The sequence below is a fragment of the Myotis lucifugus genome, unplaced genomic scaffold, assembly GCF_000147115.1.
Source record: "Myotis lucifugus unplaced genomic scaffold, Myoluc2.0 scaffold_313, whole genome shotgun sequence".
Classification (NCBI taxonomy): Eukaryota; Metazoa; Chordata; class Mammalia; order Chiroptera; family Vespertilionidae; genus Myotis; species Myotis lucifugus.
The window spans coordinates 419,087-444,656 of NW_005871361.1; the positions used below are offsets into that span (position 1 = coordinate 419,087).

General features: G+C 38.1%; 1 protein-coding gene across 5 annotated transcripts in view; it reads right to left on the bottom strand.

The window, feature by feature from the left end:
* The window catches only part of POLD3 (DNA polymerase delta 3, accessory subunit), a 58,063-nt gene that overhangs the window by 26,884 nt on the left and 5,609 nt on the right, over window positions 1–25,570 (bottom strand). For 3 of the 5 annotated variants that reach the window (XM_023764036.1, XM_006100447.3, XM_014465882.2), the window contains exons 3-9: window positions 20,342–20,444; window positions 14,824–14,863; window positions 13,171–13,303; window positions 8,294–8,558; window positions 7,624–7,696; window positions 2,778–2,943; window positions 301–407 (exon numbers count right to left, since the gene is read on the bottom strand). In XM_023764036.1, coding sequence (XP_023619804.1) covers window positions 301–407; window positions 2,778–2,943; window positions 7,624–7,696; window positions 8,294–8,558; window positions 13,171–13,303; window positions 14,824–14,863; window positions 20,342–20,444 — 887 coding nt within the window. The remainder of the gene's footprint in view (window positions 1–300; window positions 408–2,777; window positions 2,944–7,623; window positions 7,697–8,293; window positions 8,559–13,170; window positions 13,304–14,823; window positions 14,864–20,341; window positions 20,445–25,570) is intronic. The other 2 variants (XM_023764037.1, XM_023764038.1) reach the window with 2 other exon arrangements.

The following is a 25,570-nucleotide window of genomic DNA, read 5'->3' on the forward strand; positions in this document are numbered from 1 at the left end:
AACTGAATCAAGAGAACGGGGCCTAATGAATGAGATTAGTGCCTTTACTAGCGACATGAGAAAGAGGATTTCTCTTCCTGCCATGTGAGGACAGAGCAAAAAAGATGTTCTTCTGCTAACCAGGAAGAGCTCTCTCATTAGGAACTGAATCAGCCAGTATCCTCATTTTGGACTTCTCAGCCTACAAAATTGTGAGGAATAAATTTCCGTTGTGTAAGCCACCAAGCCTATGGTATTTTTGTTATAACAGCCTGAACTGACAGACAATCCTACTAGCCAAAAATTAATAGCAATACCCACCTTCATCCTCACTGCTATCAGACTCAGGAAGTTTAAGTCTTCTCCTCTTTTTCTTCATGTTTACAGTTTCTTTTGTCTCATCATCAGAGAACTCCACTCGCTTCCCCCTGTGGCCATCCAGGAAAAATTGAAGCATGTTACACAAATAAAATTATAAGTATTCATATGCTACTATGGGTCTTGCATCATAACTCATGGTCTTAATTCCAGAGGACAGAAAAATCAATAAGAATTCTTTTTAAGGCTAACTGACCAGAACTAGGTTACTTCATGGGATGACCAGAATAAAAATTTTCTCTAGCTCTCTCTAGACCATTGGAAACTACTACCAGATTATTGAGCATCTTCCTAAATTCTTACTGCCCCTGTTGGCCTTTCAATAATTAAACAAGCATTCAATAAGCAGCTACTAACTACATATATGAGGCTCTTTGCTAAACAATGAGGATGTAAGGATCAAGAAAATACTGTTCTCAAGGAGCTTTAACTGGAAAAACAGGTATAAGCACTACTGTAATACAATGTGATCATTTTATCGGACAAATGTTATGGGACATGAGTCTTACTTAAAAACTTTAAAAGCTAAGTATAAGTTCATCAGATAGAAAAGGGGTACATATTTTATAGAGAAAAAAACAATATGAGCAAAAGCATTAGACCTCAAGGTGTATCTAATGACATAATAAAAAACCTATACTCCATCCCATCCTGACATTATTTCGCTCCTCTGGATACTCCATCACATTATTCATTCATTAAAGGGCCCACTGTATGTTAGAGACATAATTTATATCTACAAGTATTTTATTTCTTATATAACTTTAAGTATCAACTTATTTTTCTATCTTAAGGTATGAAAAGACAAATTAAACCCAAAATAAATAGAAGGAAATAATAAATATAAGAGCAGAAATCAATGAAGTAAAGAAAATTAACACAGCTAAAAGGCATTACTTTTGGGGGAAAAGATTAATAAAATTAAAAAGCCTTTTACAAGACTAATAAAAAAGACAAAAAATATAAAGAATGAAGGAATCTGCAGTGGTAACTACAGGTACTCAAAAGAATAAGGATATATTATGGACAACTTTACCCAATAAGCTCAACAACTTAGATGAAATAAATTCCTTTAAAAACACAACCTAACTGACTCAAAAAGAACAAAAGAATTTGAAGAGCTCTATTTAAAGATATAAAATTAATTTCTTAAAAAAAACTTCCCAAAAAGAAAACTCCAGGCCCAGATTCACTTGTGAATTTTATCAAACTTTGAAGAGAGAAATACATATCATATACAAATAGAAAACAGAGGAGTACTAAACTCCTCCCAACTAATTTTAATAAGTCGGCATAACACTAATACTAAAATATGATTAATGTTACTAGAAAAGAAAAGATCCATAGACCTTGTAAATGTAGGGGCAAAAAATCCTTATAATATTAAGTAGAATCCAGCAATATGTAAAAAGGCTAATAGACCACGATCAAGTTGGGGTTTATCCCAAGAATGCAAGGTTGGTTTAACATTTGAAAACCAATCAATGTAATTCACTATATTAACAGAAACACTGTATGACCATTTCAATAAATACAGAAAAACTATCTGTCAAAATTCAACACCCATTCATAATAAAACCTCCCAGCAAACTAGGAACAGAATTTCTTCCATCTAATAAAGGGCACCTATTAAAAATATATAGTTAACGTTATACTTAGTGCTGAAATACTGAATGCAATCCTGTCGATAACCATCAAGAACAAATGTACCCATGCTGGGACATTTTAATCCACCCATATCACATGTTGCTAGGAGGTGAGGCCAACTGGACAGAGCCTTGACCCTGAAACTTCAGCATTTTGTTGATGTTTTCTATCAGAGTATCCCCAACCTTGCCACAAAAGTAAAGTATTTCTGGGCCTATCAGTGCTGACAGTGTCCTTTAGAATTTCTTTCAACAGACTAATTCCTACCAACTATGAGGTAGTGTCTCAAATTCCTGGATCCATTTTTAACAGCTTGTGTGCTTTTTATTTTCTTTTCTAATTACATTTTACCACTTGAAAAATAAACTCATTGATATAAAAAGAAAACAAAGAACTTTTTCTCTTAAATTTGACTGGAAAGAGTAACCTTTCATTTGCAATTTGAAGTGAAAAACAGACACACCATCAGGCACACTTAGGCCATGTCCACAAATTCAAAATAAAGGAGAAAAAACAATTGATTTAGGTCAACGGAGTCCAAAAAATAGACTTTGGGCTTTAAATGTCCTAAAATGCAGATTCTAGGTCTGCTTCACTAGACAACTAGACAAGCTATTGAACTTCTCCCTCACTTTGGTTATGTAGCCATATCCTGACGGCATTAAGTAGGATTTAGTGCTCAACTGAAAACTGCCGACTGTCAATAAGCCCAGAGAGACCTTCTAAACCCCAGAAGAAACACACTTTCCCCAAAAGTGACAAAATTTTCCTACCTTTTTCTCTCCTTCTGCTGCATCTTAATAGGCTCTGCTTTTTTGCTGGGTTTCTTCAGACCTGCAGGGGCTGCCAGCTTTGGTTCAGTGACAGACAGTAGAGGTTGTTCCACTACTTTTTCTTCTTTCACTTCTTGTTCTGAATCCAAGTTGACTTTAAGTTTATCTACAAATCAAGTATAGCAGACAATGTACAATCCCATCAGGCAGTATTAATCTATCATTCCTTTGACAGCCTACTAAGTGCCAGGTAATATGTTAAAAGCAGGGGCTAAGGGGGAAAAAATACATTCCCTGTCCTAACAGAGCTCGTGGTCTAGTCAGAGAACATTTCTCCTTTCCAACTACCACTCTCGCTATTACTGTTTTCTTTTCTGCCTCCAGCTAATCCCTCTTAATATCACAGCCCCCAGGGCAAGTGATAGTAAAAGCAAGGCTTAGGAAAGAAATGAGATATCACTATTCTCATTAGCTAGATGAGGAAACTAGCTCAGAGGAATTGAAGAGTCAGAGGACTTAAAATGCTTCCCAAGAGTACACAGCTTACAAATAGTGACAAGAGAAATTTGTGCTAAAATCTTATTTTCTACTAGTAGCCCTGTGCACAAATCCGTGCGCCAGTAGCTCTCCGCCTGCTGCCCCGCCCTCCTGTAGCTCCCCCAGCCCCCACTTTCCCCCACCCCCCTCATAGCTTGCTGTCCTGCCCCCTCCTGTAGCTCTCCGCTGCCAGCTTGTAGCTCGCTGCCCCACCCTCCTGCTGATCCATGATCCAGTGGTTACGCGGTTGGTTGTTATGCTTCACGGTGTAACGACCATTTGCATATACATCTTTATTATATGGGATTAGACTATCCTTTTAAGCCTGCATACTTTTATATCCTACTACCTTAATGATATAATTGAAAGACTACTTTGGAATCAGAAAAGTTTGGTTCAAATCCTACTTCATTCTGGGCAAGTTAATTTAAAAGTCACGGCTTCTCTGTAAAAACTGGAGTAATATTTAGAAGATTATCATAAGGATTAAAAGAGATCAACATATGAGGTTAAGTGATTTACTTTAAGGTAACACTGAAGGGAAAGGAAGAGCCAGTTTAACTGCTCAAAGTCTTTACCCCTTTTCCTACACCAAGCTGAAAAACACAAAAACAACTATGGTGTAGTGCAGAACACTAAGAAATTTAAGCAGGATGGGCCTTCCATCTGAGAAATTATAGAAGAAATATACAGAAACTATATGCTATATTCAGTAATAGTTGGGTTTTTTTAAAGAAAATTCACACAATACTCTCAGAAAGTTGTAAACAGCCTCTTCAATAAGTAGTTTTGGTTATAAGTCATAAAATAGCTTAAACCACCCAAAGTTCAGGAAAAAATTATTGCTATCTTAGTTTTTGGCTGTTACACATAGCTTAGTATAATAGTTTATAAATAAAGTATATTATTTGAAAAAATAGATGATGGATAAAAGTGTAACATGCAATCTGTTTATGCTTTCTTTCTTGAAAACTTAAATGGGGAATCTGTATGGTTGAATCCACCATGGTGTCATTCTCTATTGCATTTTTACTACTGCTGTTATAAAGTATCAGTACTTCTCAAACTTTCCCACCTAACTATATAGAAGAGTAAACATGACCCGAAAAAAGTTCGCTGAAGTTGCATGTGCATCTTTAAAGTTTATGCAAATTCTGCATTCTATCATATAACTGACATTATTTTGTTAGTATCTATTTCAAAATTACATCATGAGGAGGAAAAACCTCCAAATATTTCCTACCTACCCCATGGGTTAAAGAAAAAGAGGCTATTAATTTCAGAAAACTGATCTAAACTAAAATACCTTTGATCAAATAGATTTAGCATCCAGAGTTTTATTCTCTGTTTTGATTTCACCTCATTTTGGGAACTCCAATTTATACATATATAAAACTATAATTGGCCAATTAGCTGGTAAAGAGGCAGTTTATTTGTAACAATTTCAGGCAACTGTTAAGAAAAATTTAATCACATTTTCTCATTACCTGAATGGTCAAGTTACTTGTATCATCTGACTAATTAAAAGCATCTCATTTTTATATTCAAGAAAATATAAAACCACTTTTCAAGCAAAGAAAAGTAACACAATGACTTTAATTGTCATCAAAGCTGCAATTGTTTTAACATAAAAGGCATTAATTTTTTTGGTTATTGAGATATAATTCACACTTCATAAAATTTACCCTTTTAAAGTGTACAATTCAGTGTTTTTCATTTGTGCAACCATCACCAGTATCCAATTTTACAACATTTTCATCACTCCCAGACCTTGACAAGCACTAACCTACTTTATCTATAGATTTGCCTATTCTGGACATTTTGTATAAATGGAATCAAATAATACATGGCCTTTTATTTTTGGCTCCTTTCATTTCTCATGTTTCAAGGTTCATCCATGTTGTAGCATGTATAAACACTTCATTGTTTTTTGACTGAATAATATTCCATCGTGTGGATATGCCACTGTAGTATATCCATTCATCAAATTATGGACCTTTGGGTTGTTTCCACTTCTTAGCTATTATGAATGCTGCTGCTATGAACATCTGTGTACAAGTTCTGTGTGGACATACAGTTTTAATTCTTGAGTAGATACCTGGCAGTGGAACTGCAGGATACCTCTAGATTTAACAATTTTTTAGTAATGCCATACTTTTTTTTTAAAGTGAGCACATCATTTTACATTCCCCACAGCAATGTATGAGAGTTCAACTTCTCCACATCTTTGCCAATGCTTGTCCAGCATTAAGTTGTAAATGTTCAAGTTCCCACAGTCACCTCTCTTCATCTAGCTCTCAAGCTTCATTTTCATTGCAATGACCTTGTTATGTGTAAAATATAAAATATTCATCAATTTAACTGTAAACATTCAGCCTTGAAAAAAACGTTAATCAACTTTGTAAGCCATTCTTTTTATTAGGTAAATATTGAATTATTTTATATTATTTAGGTTTTACTCCTCTATTACATTCCATCATAACACCCTTTACTCTCTGTCTAACAATTACAATCATTAACTATTTTATTGTTTTTATATTTATTTGTGTCTCTGCCATGAGAATGAATATAAGGGCCACGAGGGCAGGAATCTTGTTTGCATGTTTTGATCCATTTTAGCACCAATGCATAATGGTGCCAAGCACATAGTAGTTGTCAGTAAATACTTGCTAAATAACACACATGAATAAGTAAATGTATACTTCTGTATAGTTTGATTCCCCCCACACCCCCCTCCTTTCAGGCCCTTCCGAAGCAGCAGCGACATCTGCCATTTGGTATTTTCTCAGAGAAGAAGCTGATTTTATTTTTTTACAATTAGCAAATATTCACATCTTAGGTATTTTAAAACTAATTTAAAAATTCACCCAGCCAGTGTGGCTCAGTGGATGAGCGTCAACCTATGAACCAGGAGGTCTGGGTTCAATTCCTGGTCAGGGCACAGGCCTGGGTTTCAGGCTCAATCCCCAGAGGAGGGCGTGCAGGAGGCAGCCAATCAATGATTCTCTCTCATCATTGATGTTTCTCTCTTTCCCCCTCCCTTCCTCTCTAAAATAAATAAAAATAGCTATTTTTAAAATTCACTGGTTATTAAAGTTAAAACGCATAAAAAGCAAGCAAACAACATTACATGTGAACCTCATTGAGGCTGCCAAGAAACCACACAATCTAATTAGGTACAGTGGGCAGAGCAGTACCAGCCGCACCGGCTAGTGACATTAGCATGATGTGTCTTCATAGACGTAGGGAGCCTTTTGTTCACTGTACTTGCAAGAATACAATTGTGCTTCCCAATATTCTGAAAGTATCAAATTTCCCATATGCTTTCAGAACACAAAAATGTTCTTGGATAGCTTTTATGACAAATAAAAAACTATCACTCCAACCCCTCTCCCTACCACCAATTGGACCATCACGGAAAAGCAGAATTCTGACTAATTTTGCTTGCATACGCCCTTAATAAAATGCTTCCCCACAAAATCTTTATAAAACTGATGCTCCAAAAAAATGCTATAATTATCCTGCGGCTCCTACATTCTTCCTGATATTCTGCCACATACCCTCAGGGATGTTTACTTGATATAAGAAGTATGAAAATATGTGACTATTGGTTCCTTCCATATGAAAGAAATCCTATTTTTAGAAATATTTTTAATAAAGGAGATATTTTTAAAAAGCCAGTTTAGATCCCTATCTGAGCATTTCTAATTCACACTGAGGTCTAATCTGCAAAAATAACTAAAGAAAGGCTAAAGCTTTGTTTTTGCAGCCCCTTGGGAGATAGGGACAGTAATGGTGACACCAGGCAAACTGTACCCAGCATCCAAGATATTAACCTCAACACTGTACTGCTTAACCAGGCAGCCTCCCTTTTGTTTTAATTCCCATTTTCAAGAGCTCTAAAAAACAAATATTTTTTTTATTTTCAAGGCAGGAGGTAAAAATAGGAATATTACACTACACTCCAAAGCAGCGGTCGCCAACCGGTGGTCCGTGAGGTCCAAAAGGTTGGCAACCGCTGGTTTAAGGAAACCTTTGGAGCAGTGGTCGCCAACCACTGGTGGTCCGCGAGGTCCGAAAGGTTGGCGGCCACTGCTCCAAAGGATCTAAACTGAACCATACTCACCCATAAAATCCACGATTCCAGTTGGGTTAATTTCATCAATATACTGAAAACTAATGTTAGATTCAGGAATGCTACATGGTAGTGTCCCAGATGGGTAAAACAGGCTTTCACCTCAGATAGGTAATAAGTTGTTATAATAATATTCATATATTAGTATTAAAAAGAAGGTAAGAACATGCTTACTCATAGCAGCTTTTCCAAAAAAATTGCTCATCACATTCCCTTTCCCTGGTGCCTTGTTGCCTACTGAAGATGCCTAAAAGTATAGAAAGAGAAAACACAATTTTTTTCTTCGTGTTTAGGCTGCTCTTCAAATATCAGTCTCAAAAACACTTTCTTCAACAGCAGAGCACACTGTCATGATGGTTCAGTCTTTATATAATCATGCCAAACATGTATGCATTAGATATAAGAACAAATTCAGACCCACCCATACCAGTATTAATCTCCAAAGCTTAGGTCCTCACAGTTCTTATAAAATTATTATCCATGAATGTGTCTAAAATTTTCTTGAGTGAATTTAAAAACTACTTAGTTTGACAAAATTAAAATAGATCAGAGGCAGTATGGTATGCGATGGGGAAAACCCTGCAAAACATTACATTTGTAATCATTAGAAGTGGATTTGATGCTGGTTCCACCACTTAGTAGCTCAAGGCTTAGTGAGAAGCATTATCAAAAGAAAAAGACTGTTTCATATGAAAATATCAAGAATTAAAGGATTCAAACTGAAGTATAAAAAATAGAACTAAATATCGGAACCTTATATAATCAAACTATTACCACTGGAACTATTTGTGCTTTGCTAGTTACCCATTCTGAGCTGAAAGGTATACCTTTAAAGAAGACTTACATTTGTTACTTCTTTAGCTTCCGTTTTGGTTTCTTTGTTAGTATCTTGGTTTTTAGAAGCAGCTTTAGAGGCAAACATTCCCATAATTCCTTTAGGTTGGTGGGAAATCTGTTTGGAAGTAGGTGGGCCATGACCATTGGTGGTCAACTCACTATTGGCTTGTGTCTCACTTGATACCTGAAGATTTGACTGGTCAAATTTTTCAGAAGATGAGATTTCAGCAGAAGCTCTAGGAACTGCAGCTGCACACTGTATGGCACTAAACCTGAGACAGAATGTTACATTAATGTCAATATCGAACCTTACTTTCAAACTCTTGCTTCTTCAATGTAATACTTTTTAAGCCTAACACTATTAAAGGAGAAAATTTCAGAACTAGAATGAATTTTAGAAATTATTTTCTGCAAAGCACTCATTCAGATAAATATTAGAGAGAAGCCAGTGACTTGTCTTAGATTATATATCTAGCTAGTAACAAGACTAGGATTGGAATCAAAAGTAGGATAGGGGAGGATTTGAGATCTTGCTCCTCAGCATGTTGTCAATTTGGTTCAAATAAATTCTTATAAAAATCCAAACAAAACAAAAACCCTAGGATATGGAATCTATTATACCACATTAAATATTCTTGTTTTGAAAAAAGCATCCTAATTCTAAATAGTAAGAATATACCAACCAATAATAAAAGATTAGTAATTTCACCATACTTGGGAAACCAAATAATCCTTTTTTTAAATATTTTAATATTTACTCCATGTCATCCTAAAGGGCTAGACATGCAATAAATACTAACTAATTAAAAATTAAGAACTCTAAATATTAACACATTTCCTGGCAACTCTCCTGGCCAGAGTGGATCATGATTAAAACATGTAAGAAGCACCAGAACTGGTTTGGCTCAGTGGATAGAGCGTCAGCCTGCAGACTGAAGGGTCCCAGATTTGATTCCCGTCAAAGGCACATGCCAGGGTTGCGGGCTCAATCCCCAGTAGGGGCGTGCAGGAGGCAGCCAATCAATGATTCTCTCATCATTGATGTTTCTATCTCCCTCCGTTTCCCTTCCTCTCTGAAACCAATCTATACTAATAATAGAGGAATATGCAAATTGTTTGGGACGCCGTCACAGTAAAAGTTTCGACCAAACAACAGGCTGCATGGGCAACAAGGCCAGCAGGGGGGTTAGTGAGGGATGACCAAATGACTGAACAGTAGGCTGCGTGGTGTGACCAGGCCAGCAGGGGGGCATTTGGGGGCAACCAGACTGGCAGAGGGGGCAGTTAAGAGGTTAAATAAGAGGTGGTTAGGGGTGATCAGGCTGGCGGGGGGGGGGGGGGGGGCAGTTAGAGGCTATCAGGCAGGCAGACAGGTGAGCAGTTAGGAGCCAGCAGTCCCAGATTGTGAGAGGGATCCCAGATTGGAGATGGTGCAGGCTGGGCTGAGGGGACCCCCCTCCCCCCCGTGCACGAATTTCATGCACCAGGCCTCTAGTAAAAATATATTAAGAAACAAACAAGACAAAAAACATGGAAGAAGCACCCTGCCCACATCATTCAGTTGGTTGGAGCATCATCCCAATTCGCTAATGTGGGGGTTTGATCTCTGGTCAGGGCACATATAAGAAGCAACCACAACCAATGAATGCATCAATAGATGGAACAACAAATCCCCCCTTCCTCTCTCTCTCTAAAATTAATCAATAAAATTTTTAAAAAATAAAACTTGGAAGAAGCTGGGAAAACAGCCATTGCCTCCTATAACCTGTGGTCCATAACAATCGTTTGTTAATAATTTCTAATAATACCAACTAACAGCACCAGATACGTATGTCCAAAGCCAAGTGAAGAAATTTGGAACTGTTTGAATAGGTATTAAAGGGAACATTCATTGTAGTCATGCCTGTTTCACACAAATCCATAATGTAATATTCCACATTGTGAATGGATAACTGATTTAGCCTTCTCAAATGGCTATCCTTGAAAAGTAAAGTTCCCCAACTTTTCCTAACAAAGAACATTTTATTTCCCAGTCTTTTGCTTATTGCGGGTATGTAAGAGCTCCTTGAAGTTAGGGAAATGTACCATTCATCATTTGTATTTCAGGTACTCAGTATAAGACCTGGCATATAAAAGTGTCAGGAAATATATACTGAAAGAATGATTATTTAAGCCACTGAAAGTGAGGCTTCTGGCTTCTCTCCCGTCTTCACCTCAACTTGGGGTGGGAGAAGATGGAGGTTAAACTATGTGGTGAAAGCAATTATCTTAGAGATCAACCAGGCACAAATTCAAGATTAACTGCTAGAATAACTGGCCTAAGGAAAAAAAACAAAAAAAAAATAACCCTGATAAATCATTTAATTTCTAAAGTAACTTCAGATTGAACAGCCCCAAAGCTAGAATTTATAGTTCCAAAAATCTTCCACTGATTTATTGTGGTCCACATTAGAAAACCCTACATTAACACAAATATTTTGTGCATCAGAATTATGCACAGACGGAAATCATTTCCTTTCACCCACAACTCTACATCTCTGGCCTTGCAGTGCTTCCATGTACAAGGAAAAGAGCAATGTTTTATTTCACCGTCAACATCTAAAGTTGGCCCCAAGACAACTCTTTCTCCATTTGGTCTACATTCCACACCTTAGGGTCAGGACCAGGAATTGGCAATGAGGAAGAGACCAAACTAAGCTGGGAACTTGTCCGAAGAGAGAAGAATCTGCTCAATCCTAAAATTTCAACTTTCTTCCTGTCACAGCACTTCTTAAAAACACATGAAACAATGAGTCAGATCTCAGTTGGCCCATAATTCTCAGGACCAAATACTAAACTTCTTTATTGGAGAGAAATTCTTCACATTTTTACCAAAGCTACTTCAAGTATTTAAGTAAAGTTTCATTAAAGTGCTTGCTATTACCACATTTCTACTTGCCATATTTATTTTAGAGGTCCCTGTGCAATTTTTTTGAACCTTTGAGTCACCTTTATTCTTGTTTGCTTACTTGCTAGATACAACAGAAGAAATAATTTTTAGAGCTTGACATACCATGACTGAATTTTAATAGACTATTTTTGAAATCTAGTATAATTTACATAAATGTATCAGGTATTATTTCCTATAATCTTTCCCTAGAAGACAAAGACTTATAAATTATTACTCTCCACTTATATAATTATATTTAACACATATATGTATGCCTATTACACTGAAGGTTCTAAACTAAAGGAAAAGAACTAATGTTTAACATTAGTTCATTCAACAATTATTTATTGAATGCTTATCATCTGCCAGGCACCATTATGGGTAGAGAGTGGTTAACAAAATAGACACGATCCTTATTTTCATAGACCTTACAGAAATTGTGTTTGGCAATTCTATATCTATTTGGCCTCTATCAGTTATCTCATCTCCCTAGTATTTTCAACCATTTCCTCTTTTATGGCTCTTTCCTAACAATACAAGTTCAAGGCACTCTCAACTTTAAAACTGTGTATGTCTTCCCTTAGTCTCAGTTCCTTCTTAGCTACCTCCCTCTTTCTCCCCCATTTTATAGTCATATTTTCTAGAAAGAGTTATCTGTATTAACTCAGCTGACCAGAATCAGGTCACTCCACTGAAAATGCTCTTTCCAAGACCATCACTAAATCCAATGGACATTTTTCAGTTCCTATTTTACTTAGCTTCTCAGCAAGGTTTGAAATTATCAACCAGTTCCTCCTTGAAACTCTTTCCTTAGCTTTCAGAATTCCACATACTCTTGTAATTTTCCTCTTGTCTCTAGCTGCTCCCTCTCAGGCCCCCTTTTTTCTGACAATCCTTTAAAAATGGCTATCACTTAAACAATGCTTACTATGTGCCAAGCACAGTACTAAGCATTGTACATACATTAATTCATTTAATGCTCTACAGCCTGACAGGTCGGTTAGCTTCATTTTGCTGATGAGGAAACTGAAGCACAGAGGTTAATTTGCCCAAGGACCTAGAGTTTTATGATCTAGAGTTTTACTTTCTGTCTTTCTTTCATTCTATACATTCTCTCTGTATGACTATGTCTACCCAATTAATTACCTATTTTCTTTGATTCCAAAATCTGTATCTTCATCCCAGATAATCAGAATATTAAGCAGGCACTATAGAGTGTAGCATGTTGTAGGTACACATCCGATCTTTGTTGTATGAATTTAAGTTATCTTTCTTAGTATCTATCAAAGTAGTAGGCATTCAACATGTATCTGGGGAACTGACCTGAACCCTCAATATAACCCCACAAAGTAGGCATTACATATCTAATTTAAAGATGAAGAAACCAAATCTCAAAGTGTTTAAATAATTTGTCCAAAGCCATGGAGGAGTATTAAGCAGCAAAGCCACGACCCATGCTCAGGACCACCAATTCTCAAAACCCACATGCATTATAGTCCATCACTTCCCTGTGCTATCAAGGATATCAAAGATGAACAAGATCGATACTGACTATGGAGGATCAATTGCTCTTGGATGGAAGGTGGGGGGGATATCAAATTAGGAATAGTTTTTTGAAGGAAAACATTTGAACTGGTTCTTAAGAGATGGGCAGAATTTAGACCAGCAGAGACTAGGGTAAGGGAGTAATGAGGGGGCACAACAAACATTTCTGGTGACAGTGACAGGATAAATACATGAGAAATAGATTTATGGGAGTCCACTGGGGTTTTCAATATGGGTTGTGGCTGCTATTTTTCACCTTATGATGTACTAATAAAACCAGGCATGTGTCTTACTGCAAGATAAATGGGGTTTTACTAGACCTGGCATTCACTCTTAAGAGGCAGCCACTGTGTAAACATCTTACAAAATCAATTCGTAAAGAAGCCCACAAGGAACATTAAGGAGCTCACTTGCTGCAGTTCTGCAAGTTGCTTTTAAGGATGTCATAGTCGGTATTGAACAGAGGCCCACTGTCCTTTAGCATGGCTTTCTGGATGCTGTACACATGGACGCTGGCAGTCACAGCTAGCTTGGACTTCACTGCTACAAGTCAACAGGAAAAGCAGTCTGTTAACACACAACCTTCATAGCATGTGGGGACTTTAACAAGAAACCCTTCTGCCTTAAAACCATTTACAACCTGTGGTGGTCCAAAAAGCTCTAAAAGGCCAAATAGCCACATACTGGTATACAGTATAACATCACCTCTTCTGTCTCCAACAGGGACGTTATGTATGACAAGGTAGGTGGTGGTGAGTCAGTTCTAAGCACAGCACCTGTGAGGGTATCACTCATCCAGTGGACATTTAGTAAATACTAATGAATGATTGATGATGACTGTGATTTTTTTTTCCAGTCAGGCAAGATTCTTACACTCTAGCATATAATGAGAAAGCAACTCTATAACAAATACTACTAACCAGGTGAGTATGCAAAGGAAAAACACAAATGAACATCAGAGGAACAAACTTTAGGTTCCATAAAGGAAAGGACTATGCCTAACTTGTTCCAAGTCTCTAGTGACTAGCCCAGAGCTTGACACAGAGTATACACTATGTATTGGTTATCAACTGAATGAATCTTGCTTTGCCTACCAATGTGGGAACTCAGAAAGAAAAAAGTAGACAACTCCACCCTCCTGAATACATCATATTAATTTGTAATAAAACAACTCCACCAGCAGGAGTCTTTCTTTATAAAGTATAATTGTGTAGCCCTGGCTGGTTTGGCTCAGTGGTTGGAGGATCAGCCCATGGACCCAAAGGTTCAATTCCAGATCAAGGGCATGTACCTCTGTTGTGGGTTCCCTCCCCACCCCCCGATCTGGGTGCATGCGGGAGGCAACCAATCAATGTGTCTCTCTCACATCGATGTTTCCTTTTCTCTCTCTCTTTCCCTCCCTCCCTCCCTCCCGCCCTTCCTCTCCCCTCCTTTCCACCCTCCCTCCTCCTTCACCCTCCCTTTCACTCTCTCTAAAAATCAACTGAAAAAATATTCTTGAGTAAAGATTTTTTTAAAAATAATTTTTTTAAAAAGTACAATAATGCAGGTTTTGTCTTGAGGCATAAGTCCAAGATCATGTGGAGCCCACTGCCTGTTATACAATTCTTCTGAATTGAGTTTTTAAAAAATAGAATAGCAGTTTGAAACCAATAGACAAATTTAATTTAGAAATTATATTGTCTTTCTGACTTTAGAAAAGATTCTTTTTCTATCTAAAAAAAACTGTTACAGAACACAACACATTTAGAGAATACTATCTTTTTACAGTTGATTAGATGCTCCATATGGTATTCATGATAGTTTTTTGTATGTCTGTCACGAGTTTTGAAATCCTGTGATTAAAGTGCTTTATAAATGTTAGCAGCTATTGACTTTAAAAATGGGAAGTTAGGCAGACGTAGTATATTTTAATGTTTCAGAAACTACTTATAAAAAGCATATACAGATCTCCAGTTATATAGCTAACTATATTGTATGTAAATGTTAGGGGCAGATTTTTTTTTTTTCAGTGTACCTACATTGATGCCATAAAAGTAAAACTTGCTAAATTGCTAACTTACCTTCCAATTTATCTTCTCTCACTACTGCAACCTTGTGGCACTGTAAGGAAATAACACTTCATTAATGTTAAGTGCAACTTGCGATTTTAAAGTTTCCTAGCCAATAATTCAATTGCACTTGGATGTAAAATTAGGAACATTAAGTACCCCTGAAAATATGTTACAGTTTAATAGTTATACTCATTTTTAACTTGCTTATATTAAAACTTCTCAGTGAGAAGTTTTAGTTATATTAAGTGATAGAATATAAATATCAATACAATTTTTTAAAAACCCACAGCATCTCAAATCAGTGCGAAGAAAAGAGGACTTTTTAATAGATAATGTAATGAGAATTACTATTTAATCACATGGAACTCAATAAAAATTGGACATGTCTCTCACACCATAGAACAATAAATTCTTAATGGATCTGAGATCTAAATGTAAAGAATGAAACCAGCCCTAGCCAGTTTGGCTCAGTGGATAGAGCGTTGGCTTGCAGACCGAAGGGTCCCGGGTTCGATTCCGGTCAAGGGCATGTACTTCAGTTGCAGGTTCCTCCCCGGCCCGGGCCCTGGTCGGGGCACGTTCCAGAGGCAACTAATCGATGTGTTTCTCTCACATCAATATTTCTCTGTGTCTTTCCCTCTCTCTTCCACTCTCTCTAAAAAAATCAATGGAAAATATCGTTGGGTGAGGATTAAAAACAACAAACAAACAAAAAAAAGAATGAAACCATATAAGTACTAGAAGAAAATATAGGCGAATTCTTCGATAAACTAATATGATCTGAAAATGGAGAAGTTTCCTAACTGTAATTCAAAAATAATAAAAATAATCCATAAAAACTGACAACCAACTTTTAGATGACTAAAAAATAAAAACTTTAACCAAAGTACAAAGACAAGTGATAAAGTAGAAAAAAAGTCCGCAAGTTACATCACAAAGGGTTAATATATAGCTTCTAAAATAGAGAAAACAAAGACTAGCAATCCTTTAAAAAATGAGCAAGATGTATGAACAGACAGTTCACAGAAAAAGAAATGCAAATAACCCTGAAACATATGACAAGTGCTGTGTGGAAACAGGCATTCACGTAACATTGCTGCTGGGAATGGAGAGGTATTTGGCAATACCCAACGAAGTACATAAACATCCTACTTCTAGGAATGTAACCTTTAAACACACTGGCAAAAATATAGAGAACACATATACGCTGAACTATTCACTGCAGCACTATTTGTAATAGCCAAAGATTATAAATAACTCAAATAACTGTCAATAAGTGACAGCTGAATAAACTAAGGAATATCTACTAGAGGCCCAGTGCACGAAATTCATGCACGGGTAGGGTCCCTAGTGGCCGCCTGCCGCCACTGCCACCAGCCCTGCTCCTTGGTTGAACTCCCAGTTGAGGGGACAATTTGCATATTGGGCTTTTATTATATAGGATGTAGGATCATGTGGCTGTAAAAAGAATGCAGAGTATTTCTGTAACTACTATGGAGTAATGCTCAGGATCTACTATTAAGTAGAAGTAAAAAAAGCAAAGTGCAAAATAGAATGTAATGTATAAAAATTATCTAAAAAGGGGGGTTATATGAATATAACTAGTTGGTGGTTTAACTACAGAGGAATTATTTCAAGTGATTCTAAAACATAGACTGATTGTGCATCTCTAGTAGGATATAGCCTACAGACAAAAACAACTGCAAAGAAGTGAAACCATTTTCAGTAATTGTATTGTTTCTAAAAATATTGGTTTTGCTTTTCTAAATCTTACATATTTGGCTAAAGCAGACACATATTTATGTTAATGTAGGAACCGCCAAAATTCACATCATAAAAGAGCAATATAAAATCAAATAGCCTTTTTTTAAAAAAATGTAATTGTAAATCTAAACAAAACAGGCATTCTTAAAAATGTCATATTCTGCAAAGCTGTATAATAAAAATTACAGAGCTTAAGAGAAAAAGAGCATTAGGAACTAACCACTCAAACCTATGCAACTTTGTATTAAGAGCCCTAAAAGTAATAATTTCTACCCTCGGAAAAAACTTGGACAACCCAGAGAGCTCAGTGTGGCTATATGCTGCTTCATGGGATATTGAAAATGCATAAAACAACTCAGTGGAAATGCCAGCTTGCAGGTGCTAAAACAACGCACACCAGAGTAGAGCTCCAATTCAGTTGGTTCCTATTAAAAGGAAGACACAGGAGTAAGTTCAGTATTCACAAACCCAGAGCCTGGCTGAGGCTCAGCCCCCTTGCTTTTTAGCACTTAAAGAAAAAGGAAAAACATGGCTAGTTATTGAGAGCAAGTTCTTCTTTATAGAAAAATTCCAGCCAATAGCATGCAGAAAGAATGACAGAAGTAGAGCACCACCATTTTGTGAATTAATGATCTAGGCCAGTGGTCGGCAAACTCATTAGTCAACAGAACCAAATATCAACAGTACAATGATTGAAATTTCTTTTGAGAGCCAGATTTTTTAAACAAACTATATAGGTAGGTACATTGTTATTAACTTAATTAGGGTACTCCTAAGCTGGCCTTTGCTAAAAACATCCTCAATCTGATTGAGGTACATTCGCTGAGGTTGACCCCTCCCAACTCTCCCATCCACACTCGTCTTGTATACTTGTTTCATCTATCTCCTTTCCGAAAACCGACTTCTGGGCATGGGCCACAAAGTTTCAATTGCACTGTATGTGCGCGCCCTCACGTGGTATTTTGTGAAAGAGCCACACTCAAGGGGCCAAAGAGCCGCATGTGGCTCGCGAGCCGTGGTTTGCCAACCACTGATCTAGGCAATAATAAAAATCAATCTCAGCTAAAATCATTAGATGAAAAAAGCTAGTAGGGAATTTCATAAAGGATGGACCAAGCTGACAACCTCTAACAACACAAAAAGAACCAACGAAATGTCCCACTGAAATGTGCAAATAGTTCTTTAGGAGACTCTCTGGGATGAGATTAGAGGGAGGCTTTTACTTTCTATGTATTGTTAAACATTTTTTACAAGAATCACGATCACTGGAAAAATAAAAAGTCTAGTGTTGTTAAAAATCCATACAAAGTCTCTAATGTATCCTTTTCTTTCTAGAAACACTTAAAACTTGAAGAAATTAAAAAGAACAAAACTTGAAATTATGCTTAATATTCTGCCTTCCCATAGGAGGCCTCTCTTTAAGGAAAAAAACATGGGTAACATCATCCACACTTGGTCCGTCATTCTCAGGGTTCCGCAGAGCTGCCCTGTGGGGCTGTGAGGAGGGTGAGTACAGGGCTTCAAAATCCTCACAATCACTTCAACTGTGGCAATCCTACTCTCAGTATATTTTTTATATTAGGATTCTAAAGATTTCATTTGAAAGCATTCTACTGCTTAAAAAAATATTGGCAGAACTTAAAATTTAAAAATAAAAGGCCTTTATAAGCAAGCCACAGCATAGAAGTTTTTAACTGATATCGGTTACACATCATTTTGAAAAATGGTCTCAAAAAAATGCACCGAGGAACACAATCTAAATGCACTTTCAGGGGTTTTTCCAGGCATCTCCTGAATCCCAAAGACCATGCAAAGTTCCCAATTTAAGAACCTCTGCTTAAGTGGCTTAGAATAAAAATCTACAACTTGATCTTAAAACATAAATTCTTAACCTTAAGTCCTGCTCCAGAAGATATGTGAACACTTACAATTTTATGAATTCTTTCAGATTCTCAAAAATAAATAAATAAATAAATAAATAAATAGTCAATCAGTGGCCAAAAATATAAAACCCACTGCTTTAAAGAAACACAATGATTCCCAGGTAAAGAATTGACTATCACTAGACTGAAGGCCGCCTTAAGAAAGACAGGAGAGAGCTAGTTAACCCTGGAAAGAAAGGGAAAGGAGACAGCCAAATGCAAACTCTGGCAATCCTATCTAATAAAAGACAAAAAGGGTAATTGACCCGTACCTTGGCTACGCTTCCCATTGGCTAATCAGGGTGATATGCAAATTAACCGCCAACAAAAATGGTGGTTAATTTGCATACATAGGCTCCAAGCAAGCGGTGGAGCAAAGCCAAACGTACCCGAAGCCGCCGAGCAGCGAGGCCTCACGGCCCCGGGATCAGCAGAGCCGCGAGGCCTCACAGCCCAGGGATCAGCGGAGCCGCGGAGCCTGACAGCTGGCGGGGGCGGGGGGCTCTGGCCGGAGCCCAGCCAGAGCGAAGGCCTGGGTCCCGGGTGCCAGAGGAAAACTGGTGCCAGCAGCCAAGGGAAGGGAAGGCCTATTGCACGAATCTCTTCGTGCAACAGGCCTCTAGTATCTATGTAAGAGCCATACAAAGAGAGAACTCTGGTGCCAGTTTTATTTCTTAGAGTAAATGAACCAGGTCTGCTTAATTTTGTGTTCAGGCATATAATGACATCTGATTCTCCACTTGCAAATATCTTGATTATCACCTGGCTTGCCAACTAACTTACCAACAAGGAAAGAAATTTGCTGGTCAGAGAATATAAGGATTTGATCCCCCAACAATTTTGTTTCTCCTTGTAAATCACTAAATTGCCATTCTAGTTTTATATCTCATGTGTCTGGGACTCTGTTGCTATAAGACAAATCCAGTCAGTATTTTGAGAAATCAAGCTTCTTAACGTACGAGTCTGAAGGAAAGTCAAAGGGAAGAGGAACACATATATTAGTGGATCTCTGAGGAGCCTTGGTCCTTGGGCTACGTTCTGTAGGGCTGATGGTAGTGGAAAAAGCAAAAAGAACCTTCAGTTAGGAGGTTAGGGGAAGTGAGAACAGAAACAATGTGCCTTAGAGGAATCAGAGAGGAGGAATTATCAAAGTTCCCAAGGATCAGTCTGGTGCAGAAGGAACAAGTTATTGCAGCAGAGCTTCCAAGTCATGGGAGTAGCAGAATGATCCCTTTGCCCCTCGGAGGGACATGGAAGTAGCTAAGAGAAAGTCAGTAGACCTGAGAAAGTTTTGTGGTCAGGATGATGAAAATGCAGCAGTGACCTGAGTTGAGGGGTGACCAGACCAGAAGACATGAATGAGAATAAAGATGTTCCCAACCCACACCTCTGCATTCTTAGCCCCCATCCTTCAGCCACTTAGACATAAGCCTACTGAAATGAAGGATCAAATTAATATCAATTTCATTTAAAAAATAATAAAATTATACTTTCTGAACACCTGCGTGTGTGACTTGACATTTGAACAGGATGGAAACTAACCATCATTTTCCCTAATACATCTTCAAGAGGAAGAAAGAGAAGTAGCAGAAGCAGTCTCCTAATGTCTTGCTGCCGAAGAAAATTGCTAATAATGTTATAGTCTCTGCATCACAGCCAAGATATTATCAAAACTTCTCAGAGTTTTAAGTTTAGTCTAAAATTCAAAACAATCACCTACAGGTAGCTTTCTAAAACTTCCATAATACTAAATCTTATGTTCCCCTTCCCCCCACTCCATGTTATTTGACAGTTGATAGCTCAAACATATTTAAGCTCATTATAAGATTCTGAGAACTTACCAAATGTCCATTCTGAACAAGACTGCCAGACACTAAATAGGTGACATGCAGTTGGGCTCCTGAATTTTCCTTTCGCTTCCTTTCAACATAATCATACAGCATCCTGTTCCAAACAAAAGGCACAATAAAGCCATTAGTAAGAGTTTTTTACCTCATCAACTTTTAATTTGTGACTTGCAAGTTAGGTATATTAAATCTGACAGTTCATCAAATTTTCTACAGAATTTTCGCTCAGTTTATGGACAGAGAGTTAGACTGGGGTCACTTACTGAATTGGCACAGTGACCAGTTCATAACTGAAATAAAAGAAATCTAGTAATAGGCCCAGAGAGAGTGAACCTGCAATAAAACAGTAACATATAATGAATAGAACACTCAACCAAGAATAAGTTCAGTCACTATGTGATTCTGGATAAGTTAATTTTTCTAGGCCTCTTAATATCCTGAGGTATAAACAGGAGGGTACTATATAGATTAGTGATTCTTTTCCATGGGATTCATTGGCCATCTATAACCCCCCACCCCTCAAATTGGGAGGTAAAATGTGTTTTTATGCAGGGAGACAGTTCAGGGTTCTCAAAAGTTTCTCAAAAGGGTTCCAAAACATTAAGAACCACTAAGTAAATGATCACAAATGTCCAGCTTTGAAATCCCAGTTTTATAATCACTCAGATTCAATGCTGTTTCAGAACTGCAGAACGAACAGCTTACTCCCACTGCCCAGTGCTCTGAGTATCCACTAAACCGAGACTGTCAAACACATGATATAGAAATAATGTTGCTTTCAGTAACATCCCTAAATTCATTTTATCCTTATGATCCAGCAAGTATCAGAGGTTGGCTCCCCTCAATAACTCACAGATTAACAAAAACAACAAAAGAGATATATCATTTCTATCTTTTATTTCAAGAAATATATACAGAGTCTCTATAATATGTCAGACTTCTGCCAAGAACAGCTAGAAACTCAAACTCAAAAATTCCAAGGGAAACTCAACCCTACACGGTTGACCACTCTCTTCTTGAAGCATCTGCTCTCTTAGCCTCCATGATCCTGTGCCCCAATGAGTCCCCTGCTAACCAACCCTCTAACTGCCCTGCTCCATTTCCTGCACAGACTTGATTACCTCCTCCTTTTCCATAATAGTTAGGGCTCTGTCTTTAGCTATCTTTTCACTCTGTATATTAGTGACCAACCATCTGGGTTTGCCTGGATTTGAGAGGTTTCCTGAGGCATGGACTTCTGGTGCTAAAATCAACAGTCCTGGGCCAACCAGGATGGTTGGTCTATTTCATTCATCCCCATGGCTTCACTAATTCCTGACAACAACATCTGCCTAAGCCACCCAAGCCAGAAATCTGGGAGTCATTATCCTTCACTTCTCCCTTTCCAGTGAGTTGCCAAATCTAGTCAGTTCTCCTTACCAAGTAATTCTTGATTCCGTGCCCTTTAAATCTCTTGACTGGACTATTTCAATTCCAAGTGTCAATTCTGCACCCCCACCCCTTCATTATCCACAAGGCTGCCACAGGAAAATACAAATCAAGTCATTAGGTCAACAAAACTTTACTGAGTGGCCAGTTCCTGTTCTATGCCTTAGGGAGAGAGCAATAACAAAGCAAAGTTCCTAACCTTTTAGACCTTACACTGCAGAAAAGAGAGACAAACAAATAAGTAAATGTATGTTGAATGGTAGCAAATCTATAGAGGGAAAAGTAAGAATAGAGAGTGCCTGAGAAGAACTTTTGTTATTTTATATAAGGTGATTAGGAAAGGCCTCATGAGCAGAGCCCTGCAGGAAGCGGGGAAGCCACCACTGTGGATATCTTGGGGAATAATGTTCCAGGCAGAGAGATCAGCGTATGCAAAGGTTCTGAGGCAAGAATGTAGGCAAGGTCGGAAGAACAGAAAGGAGGCAAGTGTGCTGACACAGAATAAGAAAGAATAGTGGTGGCAGAGACAGCCAAGTGCCAGGGCTTTGTGGCCTTGTGTAGAACTGGAAGCAAGGAAGTCATCAGAGGTTTAGAGCAGAAATACTATGACCTCACTTTTAAGAAGGGTCCACTCTGACTGCTGTGTGTAAAATACACTGCTGATAGGTAAGGAAGGAAGCAGGGAGACTAGTCAGGAGGCTACTGCAGTAACCCAGGCTAGAGATGATGGTGGCTCAGATGAGGGTGGTCACAATGGAAGTAGTAAATTAGTGGGAAAATTCTGGGAGAACATAAAGGGGAAAACAACAGTATTTCCTGATGGGTATAAGAGAAAAAGGAGTTATGAATGATTGAACTAACCAGCTCAAAGAATAAAGTTATCATTCACTGAGATGAAGAAAAGCAGAAGTAGGTGTTGGAGGCAGAAATCAGGAGTTAGGATTTGGGGCTTGGTAAGTCTGAGATGCCAGTTAGTCATTAAGTGATGTTGAAAAGTAGTTGGTATTCTTGTCTTTAGTATTATCCTTTCGTCAAAATTGTTCAGTAGCTCTCCATCCCCTGAGGATCAACTCCAACTCCCCAGTAATGACATGTAAGACGCTTCTTGTTCTGGACCCCCTATCTCTCACACTCACACTATTTTCAGTCTTACTGAGGCAGGATAAGGAGCTAGGTAGATTCCTTGGCAAGTGGAGTGGGTAAACTGAGGCAGATAGCTGAACAAACTGGCCAAGCAATTTACAGCCAGATACAGAAGGTCACCTCCCTAGGGATAACATTTAGGCCTCAGTTGTGTTTCAGCTCCCAGCCCAGAAAAGCAGCAAAACCAGGTGGACGACACCAGGACCAATGGTAATGACTAACAACTGCCTGCCCTGGCACTGACCAGTCAGTAAGACCGTGACCCTGGTAAAGCACACCTGGAAAACTAGTGAATATTCTACTAAAACCCTCCCCTGGAACCTCTCCTAAGATTCCCGCCTACAAGAGAGAGAGAAAAACCCCCAAGACAAAGGACCCAGCTCATGCTTTCCCTTTGGGGAGCACCCCCTCCCCTTCCCCTTTCTCCTCTTCTTCCCCAAGAGGCACGCATCTCCTAAACTCTAAGGGTCCCCAAGAGACTTGCAACCAGGGGAGCAATGGGAAACGGCAGTTTGTCCCGGGCTACCCTGAGCCTGTCTCCAAAGCCCCCTTTTCTCTGACTTCCCAGTGAGCTAAAGCAGCCCAGCCTGGGCTCTCCTGTTGCGTTTCCTATGCTAAGATCTTCCTTAATTCACTGTTGTCAGCTTTAATAAATGTACCCTCATAGTCACCTGGACTCATGTTGTGAAATTTTTACTGCACAAAGTCAAGAACCCACACACTACGGGCTGGCCCTAGGCAGGCAGACATGTTCAGGGCCAGGTCCCCTGTCCCGTAACATCATGAAACATTCTGCAGTTCCCTTTGCTCCTTTGTATTCCCTTTCTTCTGCCTGGACTGCTCTGCCCAGACCTCATCTACCTAATTCCTTACACAGACAGCAGATCAGTTATCACCTCCTATGTGAAGCCTTCCCTGGAACCACAGGCCAGCAGGACACCCTGCCATCTAAGCTCTAACAGAGTCTATCCCATATCTGTTATTAGAGCACGCACCACGCTGTTTTCTAACTGTTTATATCTGCCATCCCTAGTAGGCTATAAGCTCCCTAAGGACAAAACTGTACCATATTTAGCATTTTTATTGATCGCTCTATCTTGTTCTCTTTAGTGTTTCCTTCCATGCAGCAACTGCATTAGGGAAAATAAGGTAACACAAATTCATGAACATTTTCGTTTACTTATGCTAGTTAGGACCATGCTAATAGAAGAAATGATAGGCAGGTACCATGCCCAAGATGCTCTCAAGCTTGCTGACTAAATCTTTTATCGACAAGTCTATCATCACAGACATCCTCTAAGTATTTATCTCTCCAAATCAACTCCAGTTCTTTTATATTAACAGGGAGGTCAAAACTGCACAAACTCTTTTTGAAAAATGTCATTCTGCATGCCTTCTCTAAAACATGTTTATCTCATTTGATCACACAAAACATTTTACCAATAAAATATGCAAAATATTCTTAAAGATGAATGAAAATATATATGAATTCTTATAAGATGCCCTTCCTACAGATATGATTAACTATATCGTCTCATTTTAATTTATTAATTTTCCCTCCTGATCAGATCCACCCATAATTTTTACCAGGACAAATACAGTGTATAGGGATACTGCCTTCCCTAACCCAATTTAATTCCTTCACAGTATTTTTACAACTTGAAATTATCTTGTATAAATCAATGATGGGAAGGACCGTGTCTATCAGGTTTGCTGTTTTATGACAGAGCCTAAAATAATACTAAATATATAGTAAGAACTGAAAAAAATACTTCTTTAATAAATCAAGCAAATCAATACCAATCAGGCCCAATCACTGCCCTCAGTGCCAGCAATGATACTTTACATGCTTCCACTATAGAAAAAGCCAATAGTAGAAAGACAAATACTGTATGATTTCACTCATATGTGGAATCTAATGAACCAAATAAAATAACAAGCAAAATAGAAACAGACTCATAGATACAAAGAATAGACTGACAGCTCAGAGAGGAGGGGAGTTGAGGGTTAGGTGAAAACACTGAAGGGATTAAGCAAAAAACAAAACACAAAAACCACAAAAAAATTAAAGACACAGACAACAGTATGATGATTACCATGGGGAAAGGGGGAGGTAGTAGAGGATAAAGGTGGGGGGGATAATGGTGACAGGAGACTTGACTTTGGGTGGTGAACACACAAAACAATGTACACCTGAAACCTATATAATTTTATTAATCGATGTAGCTCCAATAAATTCAATAAAAATTTAAAAAATAAAATGAGAATATTTCAAATGTTAAAAATAAATAAGTAAATAAATACTTATACCATCTCTTATATAAAAGGCCCATGGCCATCCCGCCATCATGACCAAACGAGCAGCGGCTCTCACCGCGGGGCAGGGTGCGAGCAGCGGCGGAGGGCGGGGCAGCCAGCTGAGGCAAGCAGAAACGAGCTATTCGTGCACGATTTTGTGCACTGGGCCTCTAGTGGGTAAAATAAGAAAAGGTGACAGGACACTCAAGTCTCAATTTTCTCAACTGTTCAGAGATTGATAACATCCATTACATTGGATTGCTAACAAGCTTATGTGAGATAAATGTTTGTGAAAATATCTACCATAGTACTTAGTATTCAACAAATATTCATTAGTACCTATTATGTGCCAAG